Below are 17,632 nucleotides of genomic sequence, written 5' to 3'. Positions count from 1 at the left end.
AACTAAAAATAAGAGACTGGGGTGTAGTTAGTGATTGAGTAATTGTGCATGTGTGTGTGTGTGCGCGTGCATGCAGGCATGCAGGCATATAGGTTATTCTTGATTCTTCTTTCTTACACCATGTTCAATCTTAGTCCAGAATCTTAGGGTAAATTTAGTATGACAGAGTCACATGGATTCTAATAAAAAAAATATCCTATTTTTTTTTTTAAAGCCCAACATGGTTTTGAAGGACAGACAAAGCTGAGATACTTATCTTTACCTCTTGGGCATCTGTTTGGGTTTCTGCTGCCACAATGCAGGGCCAAACCAGTTTGGAGATAGGCTGCTTTTGTGCATTGCGCTGTTCTTCCATTCAAAAGGCAAAATTAAATCCTAGCTAGCACGACCCCTGAGAGAGTTCTAAATGGAAATGATACCTCCTAAGGCTTTCATTTCACTTAGCAAAACTTGCTTGACTCCTACACCAGAAAAATAAAAGGTTTTGTTTCATCTGGTTTGTGTGGCTACAAGATGCAAAACCTATCCTAACCCAGGCTGAGTTCTGAGAACTTCACACCATAGTTAACAGAGCCTGAGTGCCCCTAAGCTCCACATTCCTGGGGCTGAAAGAACACTCAGACTTCAGACTTCAGGAAGTTCAGGTTTGGGATTTAGGATGCTCAAGCTATAGTCTATGAAAATAATCCCCAGTTAAAATTTGAAACATTTCATCTCAAGCATTTCAGGAAGACACACAGAGTGTGTATCATATGTCATAGCACAGACTCGGCCCAAGTAGCACACAGATGATTCTAAACACCACATGAAGTTAAGAATGGTGGAAACCAGACATTTGCAGAATTTCCTCCAACTAACATCTCCAGAGTTATTCTCGGCAACCCAACATCTGACACAAAGCAGAAAGCCAAGCTTTGTAGCTCAAAGTCCATGACCAGCGAGTTTCAATATTTTATTAAAATAGCATATTTAACCAAGGTTAACCAAGAATACGCTAACATTGTTTCCCCACCCCAATATGCAGCACAACACAGTAGTGATTTCAAATATCCTTGATCAAGAATCAGCGGAGATGTTTCAAAGTCAAGTTTGTAACTAAAAACCAAATCTTCAGATAACTCTCAATTAACAAAGAAACAATGCTTTCCAATGGAGTTTTCACGTGTCCCCAAATAAACGCTGGTGCACCGCCCACCTGACAATACCGCTAGGATTTTTATTCTTTATGCATAGTGTAACGTCTCATTTATAAGTACCCACTTTTATAAATAAAATCGGCATTTTCCCCATTTAATGTTTCTTCTCAGCTTCACAAAGAAACCAGTAAATAAAACTGTCAACGACAGTTACAGCATACACTCTAACAGCAAGATAAAAAAAACCTGAAAATAGCAGAGATGCATCTAGGCTGTTGTACAGAAAAAGACAGATTTAAAAAGTGCAAGGCAAAGTCTGCAGGTTTCAAGGGAGCTTTAGGCACATCCATGTCTTTAAAGCAAGCTTCAGAATGAAATTCCAGTTTGTTCTTCATGACACCTGTTTAAGTCTTTAAAAAAAATCCCACAAAAGTCCATTTCATTGAGTGTAGAACGGAGTCTCAGGCCCTACGGCTAACTCAGCTGTGGCGCGTCCGGCCCTTCTTCACTCTGGCAGGCTTAGGTTTGGGGATGTACTGGTTATTGGCCTGGTACTCCAGCTCCTTCCGGAAGTAGTGAATGGCTTTGTTCAACCCTTCCTCCAATGGAACCTGTTGGAGAGAGTGAGAACAAGGAACAAGGTCCCATCAACAGGAAGGCTTCCTTGAAGCAAACTGAAGCAGAGTGCCCTGGAGATGAGAGTGTGCAGCCAGCTGCCCACTGCACGAGGACACTCAAGGACTCACACCGGCCAGGAGTACATCAAGGCCACTTTGGAGAGGCTTGACGGTCTTTAGAGCTACTTTCAGAATGCACTCTGCAACTTAGCAGGTGACATTATCAGTCACCTCAAGTTCCCAAAGCCCCCGAGTCCCCTCTTGCCAGCATGCCTACTCAGTCAGCTGCAGAGACCGTTTCTGAAAAGTACATGGGCCCACTCTTTCAAGAGAGGGAATCCTCCAAGGACCAAGGGGAGATGCCCTGAGGATGCTTCTCCACCTGCCTCACTGGGCCTCCCCCATCACACACTCGCACTGACAGCATAGGCAGGGAAGGACCCACGAAAGGTGACATTTGAGGAAATCTTAACCTGAGCTGGAAACAGGAAACAGTCAACTGGCTGCTGAGTCATACAGGCTAAAGAGAAAGCTGAGGAGGGAGGCATTGCTGAGAACTCCAGTAAATTTGTTGGCGTTTGTCTCTCTTGATTATGGTGCTAGTTTTATAGGTGTCAAAACTACAACACATTGTATTATATGTTTTAAATATGGAAATTTAGCTATTTATGCATTACACAAGACACTAAAAAACAGAGGAAACATAATTAGACAAATTAATTAAACGAAAAACCTCTCAGTAAAATAAAGAGGCATGCAGAGATAACCTACAGAATGTAAGAAAATATTTGTCAACTATGTATCTGATAAGGAGTTGTCAGTAAAAGCATATAAGGACCACAATTAAAAAAATAGATTTAAATAGGCTTTTTTTTTTTTTGCCAAAAGAAGACACAGAAATGGCTGATATGTTTATGAAAATGCTCAGGATCACCAAATATCAGAGGAACACACATAAAAACACCTCTTCCCCAAGTTCAGATGCTTGTCCTCAAAAGTTGTCCCCGTTCACATGCACACACAATAATCCTGGTATCTTTGGATGAGACTTTTCCTATCAATTAAGACTCATATTACATAGAAGCCAATGGCAAATGTCTCATATTCTGTATCTCTATGTAAGATACAACTTCTAAACAAATATCCTGGCTCTACATACACCTTTAAAACCAAGAGTGTATATTTAGTAAATATACATTGAATATTTTCCTAACACATTCTGTTTAAAACACATGCTTTGGTGACAAAAGCACAAATGACAAACTTTCAAAAAGTTTGAGAACCCGAGGAGCGACAGAGATGGTTTAGCTCTTGACACCACTTGTTGCTCTTGCAGAAGACCTGAGTTCAGCTCCCAAAACCTACGGAGTAGCTCTCAACCACATGTAACTCCAGTTGCAAAGGTTCTGATGCCCTCTGTGGGCACTACATGAACACAGCACACATGTATACAAGCAGGCAAAACACAAACATAAAATACATGAATAAAAACACAAACCATGGAGAATCCCTACCTCTGCTTCTGAAATTCGCTCTGTTTGGATGGGATGAGTGGATTTTACGTCTGACCATATTCATTTCTGTTTCACATACTAATTTTCTGTACAGCCAAAGAGTTGGACTAAAGTTCTAACTTCCCTTCAGTTAGTCTCCCTCCTCAGCTTACTGTGCCATGCCTTTGTAACAGGTAAGCTGAGTTCTGGGCAGCATGCTGCTCCTGGGGGGTCCTCAAATGCTCTTGTACTGAGGTGCCCCCACCCCATGTTTATTTTCCGACTGATATGGTTTTGCTTCGGCAACAGTGGTTGGGATGGCTGTCATGATATAAGGGAAAGTCACTCTCTGGAGGAGCAGAGCAAAGAGCAAACGGCTAGACACTGTTGGACAGAGGCATCTTGTTCCAGCAGGAGGTGAGAATTTTCTATAAAGGTCAGACACTTGAGAGGCTACACACAACCCTGGGACACTGGTGTTCACAGAAAGGGGAAGAGCTCTCCACCAAGAGACGAAGGGGCAGGGACTGAGGGTTCAGAGTGCACATGCAGTCTAGCAGTGACGGAGAGGGAGCAGGGAAGATTTAGTGTGTAGTCCAGTGGTTCTCACCTTCTGAATGGTGCAACCCTTAAATTAGTTCATTGCTACTTCTTAACTATAATTTGCTACCGTTGTGCATTGTAATGTGACTATCTGACATGCAACACCAAGGGGGTTGGACCCCACAGGTCTGGTCTAACGGGTCAGCCTGTGGAGAGCCTGACCATCTAGGAGCTCCAGGAAGGTACGGAAGTCCACCTTTGTCCTTGTCTTTCAGTCTTCATGCTTTCCAGCTGTGGTTTCACCAACATGGCGACTGATAAGACCAGACGAAACCTCACTCAGTTCAGCCCTGGACACCAGGACCCTGCATCGAAGCTGCTGCCATTTTCTGATGCTCTGAATCTGAAATGTCCCCCAGCTCATGGCACTAGGTCAAGGCAGTGGAGTCTTTAGAAGGTGTGACCCTGACAGGATGTGAGTGCGATGGCGGGCCTTTGATGGCTATACCTACCCCTGGTTCTACTTGCTTCTGTCCCTGCATTACATGAGGCCATGGACTGCAGCTCTGGCTGCCACACCTTTCCCCACCCACTGGGAACCAAAACAAACCTTTGCTCCCTTTTAAGTTGCTTTTGTAAGCAGTGAGAACAACTAGCGTACCCCCTTAATCCTGCCTTTAGAGACTGCTGTTTGTTGAAGTTAACAGCAACTGTCAACCTGACAGACTAGAAACCTCTGGAAAACAGTCTCAATGAAGCAACTGTCTTTATCAGGTTGACCTATGGACATGTCTGGGAGACATTGATATGGTTGTCTTTACTGATATGGAACAGTCCAGCCTACCGAGGATGGGGCTGTTGCCTAGGCAGGTTATTATGGGATGTATAGGAAAGCTAGCTAAGCATGAACCAGGGAGCGGCACTCCCCCATGGCACCTGATTCTGGGCTCCTGCCTCCAGGTCCCTGCCCTGACTTCCCTCAGTGAGAGACTATGACCTGGTAGTGTACCACATAACCTCGTTTCCTCAAGCTTTTGGTCAGTGCTTCATCACAGAAACAGAATGAAAAGGGGACATGTTTATATATTCTCCTGAAACCACCTCATGGGAGGCCTACGCCATTTTCCACAACAGAGGATGAGGCACCATTAAATAGAGAAAATCTCGTAGCTTCCTGGACAATCAAGCCCACCCTACTTTGCTAGAAACCTGCCAGCAAGGCCACGGCTTGGGAGGAGAAGGCCACGAGATGTCAGTGTCTCTCTCCTGAGGCAGTGACCTCCTCATACTCACCACAGGCTCCCACCCCAGCATCAGCTTTGCTTTTTTGATGTCTGGTTTTCTTTTTTGTGGGTCATCCTGGGCTTCCGAGAGAAACTGAATTTCACTTCCACTACCTGAGTTTTTTAAAAAGAAAAAAAAGGGTAAGGACATGTAAATTCTTTATCACTAGGGGGCACTGTTTTCCCATCTAGGCCAGAAGAAAATCATACCTATGGTAGAAGAAGAGCAAGGACCCAACACAAGCCGCTCTGACAAAGCCATAGGACAGTCCCCACAAATGTAGGTGTGTGCCTGCATGGCCATTACCAGACAGTCACGTGCAGAATGGTTTTGGTCCCACAAGATCCCCCCACAAGAATAAAAGGGCTTGTGTCAAGAACAAAGCTCCATGTCAGGTAACAAATGCAGATGTGCCTATGGGGCACAATTCCTTAAACACAACATATAAATGTGGGTGGGACCACCCTGAAGGTGGATGCTCCCAACGGGCCACACCTGGGGTATCCAGAATCTAGGAATCCCCTCCCCTGGAAATCAGATAGTCTATACCCCACTTAACCTATAGCATGCAGAACGTAACTTAGAGCCCATGATGACCTGACCATCAATGCTCTAGCCAGAACAAACCCAGAACCAACATGGAAGATGTCTGCTCTGCTGCTGGATGAAGCACACAGATGACAGAAAAGCCTGGTCTACCTCCTTGAGGTGAGGGGCTGGACCCTAGTGACCACAAGAGAAAGCTATGACAGTGATGCAGACCTGGGGAAGTGTGACATGCAGTCCCACAGCAGCAACGTGGGGATCCTAAGTCCTCAGTGGGCAGGCAGGGGTTTCCTAAACTCTGCAGGGCACATGGGTCACTGTGTGCACTCTCATCTGGGAGGCCAGGCTAGCATCTACAGTGCCATTATAGCAAAGCCTCTGACCCACGGTTTCACCTGCACAGCAAAGGTTTCAAAGGCATGGTGACCGAGGCAGGCCCTGCCTCACCAGTCGTACTTCACAGCTGGAAAGTGAATCTGGGACTTAAGTGGCAGAAAGACTGTCTCCACTGTCTGTCCCACAGAACAGGATCCCAGCTGTCCACAGCTGCTCACCACAACCCTGATCCAGGAATGTCAACATGGAGGAGTCCATTCAGCCAAGGGGGCAGCAGGGTCAAATGAGAGCAGCCTGCAGCACACGCTTATGATGGTCCAGGCCAGACTAACATGTCCTGAACTCAGATTCTGGCCTGGAGACCAGACTTCTCAGAGCTCCAGCAAGCCTGAGGATGAGGCCCTGGCTACCTCCTTGGCACTTGTAACCCAGGGGCCGGGACAGACCCAGGAATTTCCTGCTGCTTCATGGGACACTGTTCCAATGCCACACGGGCAAACCCAGCATGGACAGAACTAACGTCACTTTTTCCTTGCTCCTGGAATTTGGTCTCAGTGGGGGTGGTGCCAGGATATCAGTAACGGTCACCTGTGCAGGATGTGCTAACCTAACCAAATCACACCTGGAGGACAAATCTCTGTCCCACACTCCACCAGATCTGCAACTAGACCTGGGAGCCAAGCTCATCTCACACCGTCCTCTCTCTAATCCCCTGCTCAGAGGAGCTGGACTTGTTCCTCATAAACAACGGCTCTGGGCCAATCAGTCGGCAGCTTGTACCAATTCCCTACTTTCTAGGGAAGGTACTACCAATAGACACAGTAAAGGCAGACCAGTTCATTTAGAGTGGTTGAGCATACTTACCAACAAGGTTTTTAATTAACTGAGCAAATTCCAGGATTGTGTGTTCTTCTGGGTTCCCCTAAGGAAGAAATAGATTCTCCTATAAGCGTATTGACAAGGGCAGTACTCTCCTGCTTGGGCTACACATTTGACTTCAGAGACATGTTCTGTACGAATCATCATCAGCCCCCAGACTAGCCTGCCTCCAAGTAACTTCACCCCAGCTTCTTGTGCCACTGGAGCACTTTGGATAGGTTTCATTCTAGTCATGTGCAAACCTATACTCCCTTAGACCTTTATCTGTTCTGAAGAATAGTCTTCAGGTAGGACAAGGTCATTAAAGTGGGTCCCATACACTGGGTGAACTTCCAGGACAAGTAACGTTTTAATCTACTCCTTTTTCTGTCACTTTGGTGCCACTCTGCACGTTTGGTTTCACATTACTGGCTCTGCTAGGACAACAAACCTCCTCTATGAGAACGGAGCCAACACCTTTTACGGTGCAGGATCAGAGATCGGATAGAGAAAGCTGCAGCAGCAATGGATGCTGTCACAGACCAGCTTACTGGGGTGGGGCAGAGGAGCTGCTAAGCAAACCCTTCTATCACATTTCCTGACAATTGCTGCCTTCACTTTTGCAATGCTGGAGATGGAGCTCAGGGCCCCGCCCACACCGGGAGCCACTTCACCTCTGCTCCAACCTATTACTCTTATCCCACGAGGACCGCCCAGCAGAGACCACAGAAAAGCCCGGCAGCTGTAAAATTTAAAAACATCCAGCTCCCACTTTCCAGGCTATCCTGGACACAGAGATCAGTGTCAGGAAGGCCCAGGCCTAACTGTAGGCACAAAGAAAGGTCCCAGGAAGCAGAGGAGGGTGATAGAAGGAACACAGGAGAAAGGGGCTGTTGGAAACGCCTGGCAGACACTTTTCTGATTTGATGGAAGACATATTTTTAAGTAGATACAGTGCCTAAATGCTCCTGTGCAGAAGTTTCCTAAAAAGAGTAAAGCAATAAGATGCACAGAGAATATGCAGACATAAACAATAAAGCAGGGCCTTTTATCCATTTATCCATTCGGAGCTTTGATTCGCCTTACAAGTGTGATCTTTACACAAAGCCCTTCAGGCAGAGGGAGTTCACACACTGCACACGCATGCCTTGCAAGTGTGGTTTTTCAATCCCTTTCTCTGCTTTGTTTTACTTCCGTACTTAGCAGATGCCCTACACAGTTGTGAGCAGGGAAAGCCTTCACCAAAGACCCTGCAGCTGGTGCAAAGGAGAGGCAGAACGGAACTCACCAAGTTGACAGGGCTGCTGACATTGCTGTTCATAAGTGCTACCAGGCCATTCACCAGATCACTGGAAAAGAGGGAGAGCTGGGTCAGGCAATGCTCGCCATAGAGCAGGAATGCTGAGGGCACGCGCCAAACCTCCCCAGACAAAAATGAAAGCCCAAATGGAAACTGAATGTGGAAAGGAAACCCTGTGAATTAAGATGGCGTCTGTAATGCTAGCATGTTCATGGATGAGATGAGCCCTGGAACGCTGGGATTTGCTTTCGGTGGATGTGGTAGGGTGGTGAACAGGGCGGAAAGAACGGGTTAAATCTACCCTTTCTGTGCATCTCTGAAAACAATCAAGGACCAAAAGTAAGTTAAAGTAGGTAGAAACCCCCCCAAGATGGCAACTGCAGAGTGTCTGACAAAGCCCCACGTTTAATGTGAACCCACGTTAGTCAACCAAAACAAGAGCTACGACTGCTTCATAAAGTAAGCTCCAAAGAAATGAATGGACTTCAGTATGCAAACTCCATACTGGCAAATCACAGCGAAAGCCAAACAAACTGAGCACTGAAATCAATGCGCGCGGCTGCCCCCTCCCCCAGTCTCCAGCCCACCCTTAGCACATCCTATGAGCTCGCTGTCGGGGGCAGCTGGATGTTTCCGATGGATTGTGACTGGCTGAGCCATGAAGGTGAAGAGAGAAGTAAGCAAACTTCGGCTTACCAAGGTTTGGTTCTTAGTTTCAGAAGCGTTAAAGTGTGGCTCTGTTAAAGAAAAGTTACTTCGTAAAAATGACACCTCACTGGGAATCTTAAGCGCTTGTTCTACGCCCATGTCCAGCAGCTATGGTTCTGAATGAATTCCACGTGGGAACCTCTCCCTCTTCCTCCAGCTTTCCCACAAGGCACAAGCCACTAGGGGCCATGATTGGCTTCCAAAACAAAACCCAAGATCGTTTTTCTTTTTTTTTTTTTTAAATTGGAATAAAAATTTTTTTTGGTGTGTCATTTAATAAGGTTGTTTCTGCTTTTCTAGTTTCAACAATGAGGATTTTATATAAGTATGCTTAATGTTCTGTTCTCACAGATCAAGTACAAATGCAAACCACCATTGACCTTGAATGATTTCTTTTCTGGGAGAAACTGGCAAAAAAGTCACTTCATCACCATGGCAGTAGTCGCTACATCTACCACGCATTCTTATGCCATCCATCTGTGTGTCTGTAAGGAGACATTAAAAGCTGCCATTCAGTAGCATCCACAATGGCTCCTAACATTGGAAGTAAGGGCAGGGTCATGTGGAGTTGGAAGACGGCTGGTTCTTAAGCAGTCATCCTCTTTGGGAGAGGAGGGAAGGAGGGAGGGCCGTGCACCTTATATGTAACAGGTAGGCAACTTTTAAAGTCAAAATTGTGTAAGTCATACTCATTCAGCCTAAAGCTCTTTCAAAGTGTCATTTTGACAAAGTGACTTTTAAGGAATATATAACATGCCTTTGTTATGTGAATGAGGACAGAATCCAACCATGAAAGTCTCAGACACGTCATGCCAGATGTCAATGCGGATGACCATGTAGGCCTTGGGTCCCTGCAGCACTGCCGAGGCGACTGTGGCTCTGGGGACAGTTAACCCAGGTCTGTAACTACAGATCCAAACCCTCTTACAAAGTAAGGGACTTTCAGTTTCTTAAAGGGGTAGGGGGTATGTTTAAAACAGCAAGCCCCTGGTCAGTTCTCTGTGGAGACATAGTGTACATCAGGAAACTGACCCACAATGTCTCTAAGTCCTGTGATCTCAGATGCCACCACAATGGCAGCATTACAGAAAGGAAATCTGCTGAAAGGGTCCGCTCCTATGAACAGGGAAACGACTTATGGTGTCAAGATAGTCTGGGAGGTGACCCTGTGCAGGTCATAGCAACTAGGTGTGTGAGCTGTGGACATAACAGGCCTAATGCCATGAGTGTGTTTTGTGCTAGGCTGGGTTAGCACACAGCATAGGCATTACTGAATTCTTAAAGTATTCTAACTACCTACCCCCTTTCTCCCCACCAAATGTATCTGAAGCTACTCCTCTTAATTTCACAGGAACTGCCACCGAAGCAGTGTGACCAGAGAGAAGGCAGGCTTCTAACCAGGGCCCTTCTTTAAAAATCAGATCTTATAATGGTGGAATATAAGAAGTGGGCTCCGATTATATAGTTCAAGATGAATCTGTGTACTTGAAGACATTAGACCTCCTTGGAAGTGCATGACTGGGGAGGGGGTGAGAGGGGATGGGATGAAAACGCAGTGCTACTGTTATTATGAAGAGGTGGTTCAATACAAGGTGGTCTGACTAGTCCAGTAAAGAGACAGAAATTCACCCCAATACATTTCTCCAAGCACACAGCTTCAGCTCTATACGCTAAAACAGAAACTGTCCCGGGGGAGGGATGGCCACTTGTGCTCTCTGAAACCATCTCTTGAAACTGTGAAGTTAACCTATCTGGACGACACATGAGCAGCTAGGTCTCCTTTTCAGGCTTTTGGCCCCGTTTAACAAGATACGCATGGGTAAGGAGAAGCAAACACTGACTGTGATATGCACTTATTCACAGCTCCTGGATCACATGTAAGAATGTATATACTTTCAGGAAAAAATCTATACTGGTTGTTTTGACTTTGGGGGAAAAATTAAAGCAGCATTCCTATTTTACTAAGTGACTTCTACTGAGCTCCTCAGCTACTAAGATACAGCTGCTACTCAGACCCACACCCCATAGCTAACATCTTACCCTACAGTACCCTTGGATGGCTCTAAGACACCTGGGACAGCATTTTCTGGGCAAGAGGCATTTGGGGTATTTGCATTTAAAAGCAAAAGTACATGGTGTCAAAATCTAGATGTGGGCTTTACAGTGATCAAGGGTGTTGGAAACGGCCACGGAATTTGTAATTGTTACCCCTAGGCAGACGATACTTCAGCGTTGTAACTGCTTATTATTTCTAACCACAATGACCAACAAAACCCTAGGTAAGCTTCCAAAGACAAAAACACAAATCCCCAAGTACATGAGCCCGCCTCAGCTGCAACTTGAGGTCGCCGTTAAGAAACTCTGATCTCATATTCTTACAGACTCTCTCCATGCTAGAGAACTATGATTTAAAACATTGGTTGGGCAACTGAATCTGAGGTTTGATGGGTGATTAATTGGCCTGCAGCATTAATTATCCAAGCTACCCTCAGTGCTAGACAATGTCATCTATGCAACACTAGGTGGCAGTGAAAGATTAGTCAGGAGTCACAGAAACGGTGGATGAAAACCAACTTTAACAGAGAGAAGCAAGAGGTTCCTAGTCAAATATTGAAATGAACTTACTACATAGTTGAGCAGCAGAAATACTCAGCATGTACAATATACACTGAATTCTTACTACATTCCTCTACTCAGAACCCAGGCTAAGGACCAGAGCCTTACCTGACATACTGGAACGCCCTTGTCTGAGACCCGGAACCATACACCTAGAAGGAAACCAAGAGTTAGACCTGAGAGAAACACCCTGACACTATTAGTGGGGCTCCTTGGAATTCTGTGGGTCTGACTTCAGAATCAATCCTTGACAAGGCACTGACACAGGCTTATGTCTTGAGGTTCACGAACCCTCTTTGCCTGATACATGTGACTATGATCCTTAGCAAAGAAGCTTCTCGTTGCAGCCACAGAACCCATCACAGAAAACCACGACTGGTCAAAATACAGAGAACTGAAGAGATCCTCAGCCTCAACAGACGCGTTTACAACACAACTCCTGCACCTAGGCTCAGGAAACATATGAAAAAGAGGCTGGAAAGATTTTGAGAGCCAGGGGAACAGGAAACCTGCTATGGTATTGAATGGTGTCTCCTGGAGATGACTAGGAAGATACACCCACAATACTGCAACGATATGGCTGAGAAACAAGACTCAAACAATCACACACTTATAAACACATTAATGAGACCTCAATCCTAGAAAAAAAAACTATAGGCAACTAACAATTACTGAGAGAGGGAAAATCAGTCTTCCCCAGGGATGGATCCCTTAGCTTGTTATCCAATACCAAGTGGTGAAATCATATGCATATAAGCCACACTGAATAAACTCAGGAGGTGTATTTATATATTATGCTTCTGTGTTTCTGTTGCAACAATAATAATCAAAGGAAATGAGGCCATCAATCTGAAAGGGAGGAAAATGGGCAGTGTTGGAGGTAAAGGACACAGGAGGGGCTGAGGGAAGGGGAGGGGAGGAAACGAGGCAATTATATTTTAATCAAAACAAATTAAGGAAAACGAAAACATCTTGAACCACATCTCACACTCTGTACTTCAGCACTGATACTTAACATGAGCATATACAGCTATATAAAGTTTTTCCTCAAAAGACAGAATTCAAGAACTGGCTTCTTGAATTAGGGTTTGTAGGATCTATGTAAAACTCGGGGGGCTGTGATCCTCAAGTCCAGTTGTGTAGCACACACTAATGTGAACAATATTCAGTGGGGGCTCTATACCCCCCATGCACGTATGGACACACACATACATACACTAATGTGAACAATATCATGTGGAGGGTTTCTATATACACACATACACATTAATGTGAACAATATTCAGTGGAGGAGCTCTACACACACACACACACACACACACACACACACACACACACGAACAACATTCAGTGGGGGCTCTCCACCCTGGATGCATTACAAATGATAGACTTCTGCCTAATAGACCAGTAAACTATGATCATAGCTGTATATCTGGCTCCTCGGGAATTCCAACATATGGCTACGGCCAAACTGAGACCTCCCAGGAGAGTAATAGGATTCAGAGGTACAGGTTTGGAATACCCGTAGTCCCACTGAGCTAAGAACTGAGTTAAGGGTTCTCAATGTTCATAAAAAGTCCAAGATGACAGATCTCAGCAGTTAAAATCAATTAACAATGGGAACCAGGTGGGTCCTAGCTGGTGGGATAAACTATTTCTTGTGTGGCTACCAACCTTTCCTATCTGACTGGGTCTGGACAGTTGTATTCCTATTGCCCCAAAAGTAATGCCTGAGCACCAGCCACAGCTGAATTGAGTTTCTGTGGAGGAGACCAAGTTTTATAATCCTCAAGCTCCTGCAGAGACTCTGAGGTGCAGCCAGGCTCAGAACTACTTAGTAAACATCCGGGCTCCCCAAATCCCAGGTTTACTAAAACGTCTGTTTCACTAATGATCTGTAAGATCTTGGGAGCCAAGCCTGAAAATTCACCTTTCTGAGACTTCTGATGTGTGGTGCTGATGTTCCTGGGTTCACAATCTGAGAGCCTTTGCACTAAAGGACATGAATATTTACAAACGTTCTGTAATGACAGAAATGCAGCTACACCACCCCTGCGGTGATGTCTGTCTGGATTTTTACATATTGAATAATGGATACAAAAACATGCTATCCCAAGCATCTGAGGGCCATCCAGGGGCACTGCAGGGTGAGGTGGTAGCTATAAGGACATGGGCTACATAGATCTGGGCAGCCCTCCATTCTGTCTCAGCTGGAACAACTATGGAGCTTTTTTTTTCTGCTTAAGTGAGGGGCCTGGTAGAAATCTCTCAGAAAAAAAATGAAAATTGTTCTTAAAAAATTCAAAAGTTCTAACAACCACTGTAGATTTTTCTGGAAAGTAAAGAAAAGCATAGTTGATCTGTCTAGACTGTCAAGCTGTAACATGCCACATTCAGAGATCTGGGCTTTCAGCTTCTGCTCAGGAATGGAGGGCAGGTGAGAAAAGGGAGAACAGCACTGTGTATGGAGTCGTCTGCTGACAGGATACAAAAGCCGTGGGATCAAATCTCAGCAAAGGAGCACCGAGGACAGGGCCTCAAGAAGCACCAATGTCTTATTGGTTCAGGGTGAGCGCGCCCTTCTGGCTCACTGCCACACCTGCCTGGGGACTGGAGGCTACTCCATGTCCACAGGCCAAGTAGAGAGGATGCTCAGCCACACTCATGAGTCTGTACATCACTTCACAGGATGAAAGAGAGTCAAGGAGACACAAAGCTGCTTTCTGGGGACTAAGTGCTGTCTGTGTTCAGGTCACAGCATTATTGTGACCCAGGAGTCACCGAGATGTTCAGTGAGTAGGGGTGACAAGAAGCGCAAAGGGAGCTGTCACAGCACTGTCCTCTGCCATGTGCACTAGGTACTTTAGCTACGACAGCCTCTGCTGAACAAGCTTCAGAGTCTCCAGAACATCTAGGGCCAGCGGGCACTTTTCGTAGAGCTGTGTTAACCAAAGCTCTGCTTAGTGAATCCAGCCCTCATAGCTGCCTGGGTTTCTCATCTCTCTCCAATTTCCCAAGCCATGAGGCCACCTGGCCTCCCTCAGCAAGAATCCTCTGATGAATCCCCCTCCCGAAATGCTTCCTCCTCTTTCTTTTTTCTCTCCACAGACTCACTCTGCTCCTAGGCTGGCATTCCTGCTTGCTCTCTCTGCTATGGCTGCGCTTGGCCTCCAGCATCTCTCCCCACTCTACCTCGCTGCCCTCTACCAGAACCACCTGTCAAGGGAGGAGATGCTTTCTCAATCCAAGAGAAAAGCACTGGCAGTTCATCAGGTTCTTGATGGGCGCATATTCTGTGAAACAACAACAACAACAACGGAAAACCACAAAACACTCTAAATGGCTCCTCAGGCCTTCTGCCTGGGTGGCTAGGAAAGAAGGAAGTCTGGCAGGCTCCGGATTAATGGCATTCGGGTGGCGCCAGTGATCTCCCCCTGGATCTCTGGCACAGAGTCATGCCGGGCCTGAAGACAACATGAGACATGACCTCTGCCAACAATGTGTGCATTCTTGAGGCTGCCAGAGGACTTACTTTTCTCCTTAACATGGGGCCCTTGAAGACGCCAAGGAGCCAATAAATTGAAAAGCTGTTTCTTCGAAGGCTGCTAACAGTTTTCTCTGCAAACAGTCAGAGCTTCAGGGGTGTCTCCCTTCCCAATAGAGATCACATGAACCCCTAATATAACTGTCCCCCAGTTTCCATGCAGATTGGCTCCAGAACACCCCACATGTATCAAAATCCAGAACGGTCAAGAAATGGTTTAGTATTTGCATATAAGCTATGCACATTCTCAATACAGGAAAACAACATCTGTCCACGTTGTCACAGACACCATACTTTCTAACATTTTCTACTGAAGCTGGGAAACCTGTGGAGAGAAGCCAGATGCAGCAAGAGGGGATCTGAAAGGCAGGTTCACCTGGCAGTTACAGCTGCAACTGCTGGCTTCTGTGGCTAACCACTGAGCCACTTTTCACTCGCTGAGAAGTGGTGAGCAGTCACCACTTACCTGGTCATTAATTCAATCAACATTTATCTCACACTGCCTCTGTGCTGGGGCCAGGGACACAACTGGCCATGGAAGGAACAAAGGGCCTGGTTTCCAGAGCTAATGTGCTAGTGGCCTGGAACTGTAGTGTTTTAGTTGGTAGTGAGTGCAAAGGAAAGAAACCCATGGTGACTGAAAGCCAAATGGTGCATTCGTATAGACAGTGCTCCAGCTTGCACAGGCTACAGAGAATGGCCCAGGAAACCCTCTCAGAACAGGCAAGACAGGAGTTGAAGGAGTCAGTTTGAGGAGTGGGAAGTGGGGAGGGTAGGAGCCATTGGAAAGGTCCATGGCATATGCTGTTCCTGAGATGAGGGATCTTAGGGTTTGTCCTCTTCAGAAGGCTGACTCTAGGCCAGGCCAAGAGAAGACAGAGAACAAGGATGGAAGTACTGCAAAGACAGGACACTATGATGGCAGTGTGGATCCAGAGCCAGGCCGCCAGGATGAACTGCCGGAGTCAATAAATGGTATGGAAAGAGAAGCAGATGTGACTTCATACTTTCATCAAGGGGCAGCAAGGGGCCACTGAGGGAGAGGAGCAGAATGGGCTTGGCCCATTAGAACGCAGAGCTGAGGTCTAGAATGACATCTTTTCTGTGATGTACTTATCAAAACTCACCAACACGAACCTACGCCTTCCTAGAACCACATTTGTTCACTCCCTGGCCTTCACTAAGAGGCTAAGAAAACAGCGGGGGCAGTTTAAGCAGGCCAGTGGGCACAGTTTAAGCAGGCCAGTGGGCACAGGTGGAGTTCAGCAGTACAGGGAGAACGCAACAGGCACCCAGGCTCACTGGAAGGCATTCCTGGCCTGTGTTCTATCCATTTACTTCTATTCCTTTCCTTCAGGTAGCACAGATACACATGAATATGAAGAATCAACTCTGGAAACCCAAGTCCCTGAATCAAGTCACCCTTTCTTCGCTGTATACAGCCTCCAGGCAGACCTACCGTGAGCGGCTCCCCCTGCAGCGCTTGCAGGATGAAGTTGCTAACCACCCGCCCATCATTCATGTGCATTCGTGGCCCGAAGGTGTTGAAGATCCTCGCCACCCGCACTTCCACACCTTCCTGGAACAGAGAGAAAGGACGTGAGGCACGCGCATCCGCAGTGTGCAGAGCTCATACATATCCAGTGCCCTGCACGGATGGAGAACAAAGGACTAGACCTCTTCCGTTCTGATTCTCTAATGTAATCATCACAAAGCAACTGGGAGCCACAGAGCCAAAAACGCCTCAGATTCACTGCGGGAAGGCCAGGAGGATGGGCCTCTGGTGGGGAAGCTACGAGACGGCGTGTTAAGGGTAAACTGTTTATATAAACTGTTCTCCAACAGGTGCCTATTTTCCGTGGAGGGGGGTTCATGACCTAAAATTTATTAGGGAATTTCTGTCTATGAAGCCGATGACAGTAAGCAGACATATGTTTGTTATGCACTTCAAGTTACAGCCATGGTGCATGCCAAATGTCTGGTTAAGATGGAAATGGCAATAAATTACACTGCAGGCTACTCTGTGGTTTCAGGAATCTGCCACAGATCTTAGCGCCTATCCCCTGGGGATGGCAGGAATAATGGACTAACAAGGGGAAGAAAAGGAAAAGCAGGGATGCTTCTCTTGTCAGAGGATAACTCAAAAGTGTCCACTTGCATTTAACTGATGAGAAAGAGGATGATCAGAATATGGCATTATTCTCTGAAGAGACTGGAAAACCTCAGCGATATTACAATACTCAAACAGGCATGCCCAGCAGAGGGGAGCTCAAGTCAGATGCTCTTGCCCTCTTGTCTCCCTTCTCGGGAACGAGCATCCAGAGCATCCAGAGCATGGCCTTATGAACTGACCTCTACAGTTACAGGCAGCCCTGCTGATTTTTCTGTCTGAACCTGAAGCCATTAGGCAAGCTAACTGGAATCAGCTAAAGATTCTTAAGAGCTCACACGAACCACTGAAGCAGCTGTATGCTACTCCCTCTGCACAGCAGCCTCATGGCTTTCCAAATGAACACACTCAAGTCCAGTGATCACAGCAAGATTAGCTACACCGAAGGAGATAAACCCGAAGCTGCTTTCAGTTGAGCCCTGTTCTCTTCCCGGACACCAGCATCTTCTGGAATTAGTATGCCCAGCTCTTTCTTCATAGT

General features: G+C 46.2%; 1 protein-coding gene across 3 annotated transcripts in view; it reads right to left on the bottom strand.

The window, feature by feature from the left end:
- Positions 1-931: 931 nt before the first annotated feature.
- The window catches only part of Uxs1 (UDP-glucuronate decarboxylase 1), a 69,437-nt gene continuing 52,736 nt past the window's right edge, over positions 932-17,632 (bottom strand). For all 3 annotated transcript variants that reach the window (XM_041656253.1, XM_041656254.1, XM_041656255.1), the window contains 6 exons: positions 16,441-16,560; positions 11,546-11,589; positions 8,102-8,162; positions 6,820-6,877; positions 5,083-5,186; positions 932-1,747 (listed from right to left, as the gene is read on the bottom strand). In XM_041656253.1, the coding sequence (XP_041512187.1) occupies positions 1,616-1,747; positions 5,083-5,186; positions 6,820-6,877; positions 8,102-8,162; positions 11,546-11,589; positions 16,441-16,560 (519 nt within the window). In that variant the 3' untranslated portion in view covers positions 932-1,615. The remainder of the gene's footprint in view (positions 1,748-5,082; positions 5,187-6,819; positions 6,878-8,101; positions 8,163-11,545; positions 11,590-16,440; positions 16,561-17,632) is intronic.

Source organism: Microtus oregoni, unplaced genomic scaffold (genome assembly GCF_018167655.1).
Source record: "Microtus oregoni isolate MIOR12 unplaced genomic scaffold, Mior012 000007F_ref0000211, whole genome shotgun sequence".
Classification (NCBI taxonomy): Eukaryota; Metazoa; Chordata; class Mammalia; order Rodentia; family Cricetidae; genus Microtus; species Microtus oregoni.
The sequence above is the reverse complement of the archived record's forward strand: the minus strand, read 5'-3'. Positions and strand labels throughout refer to the sequence as shown.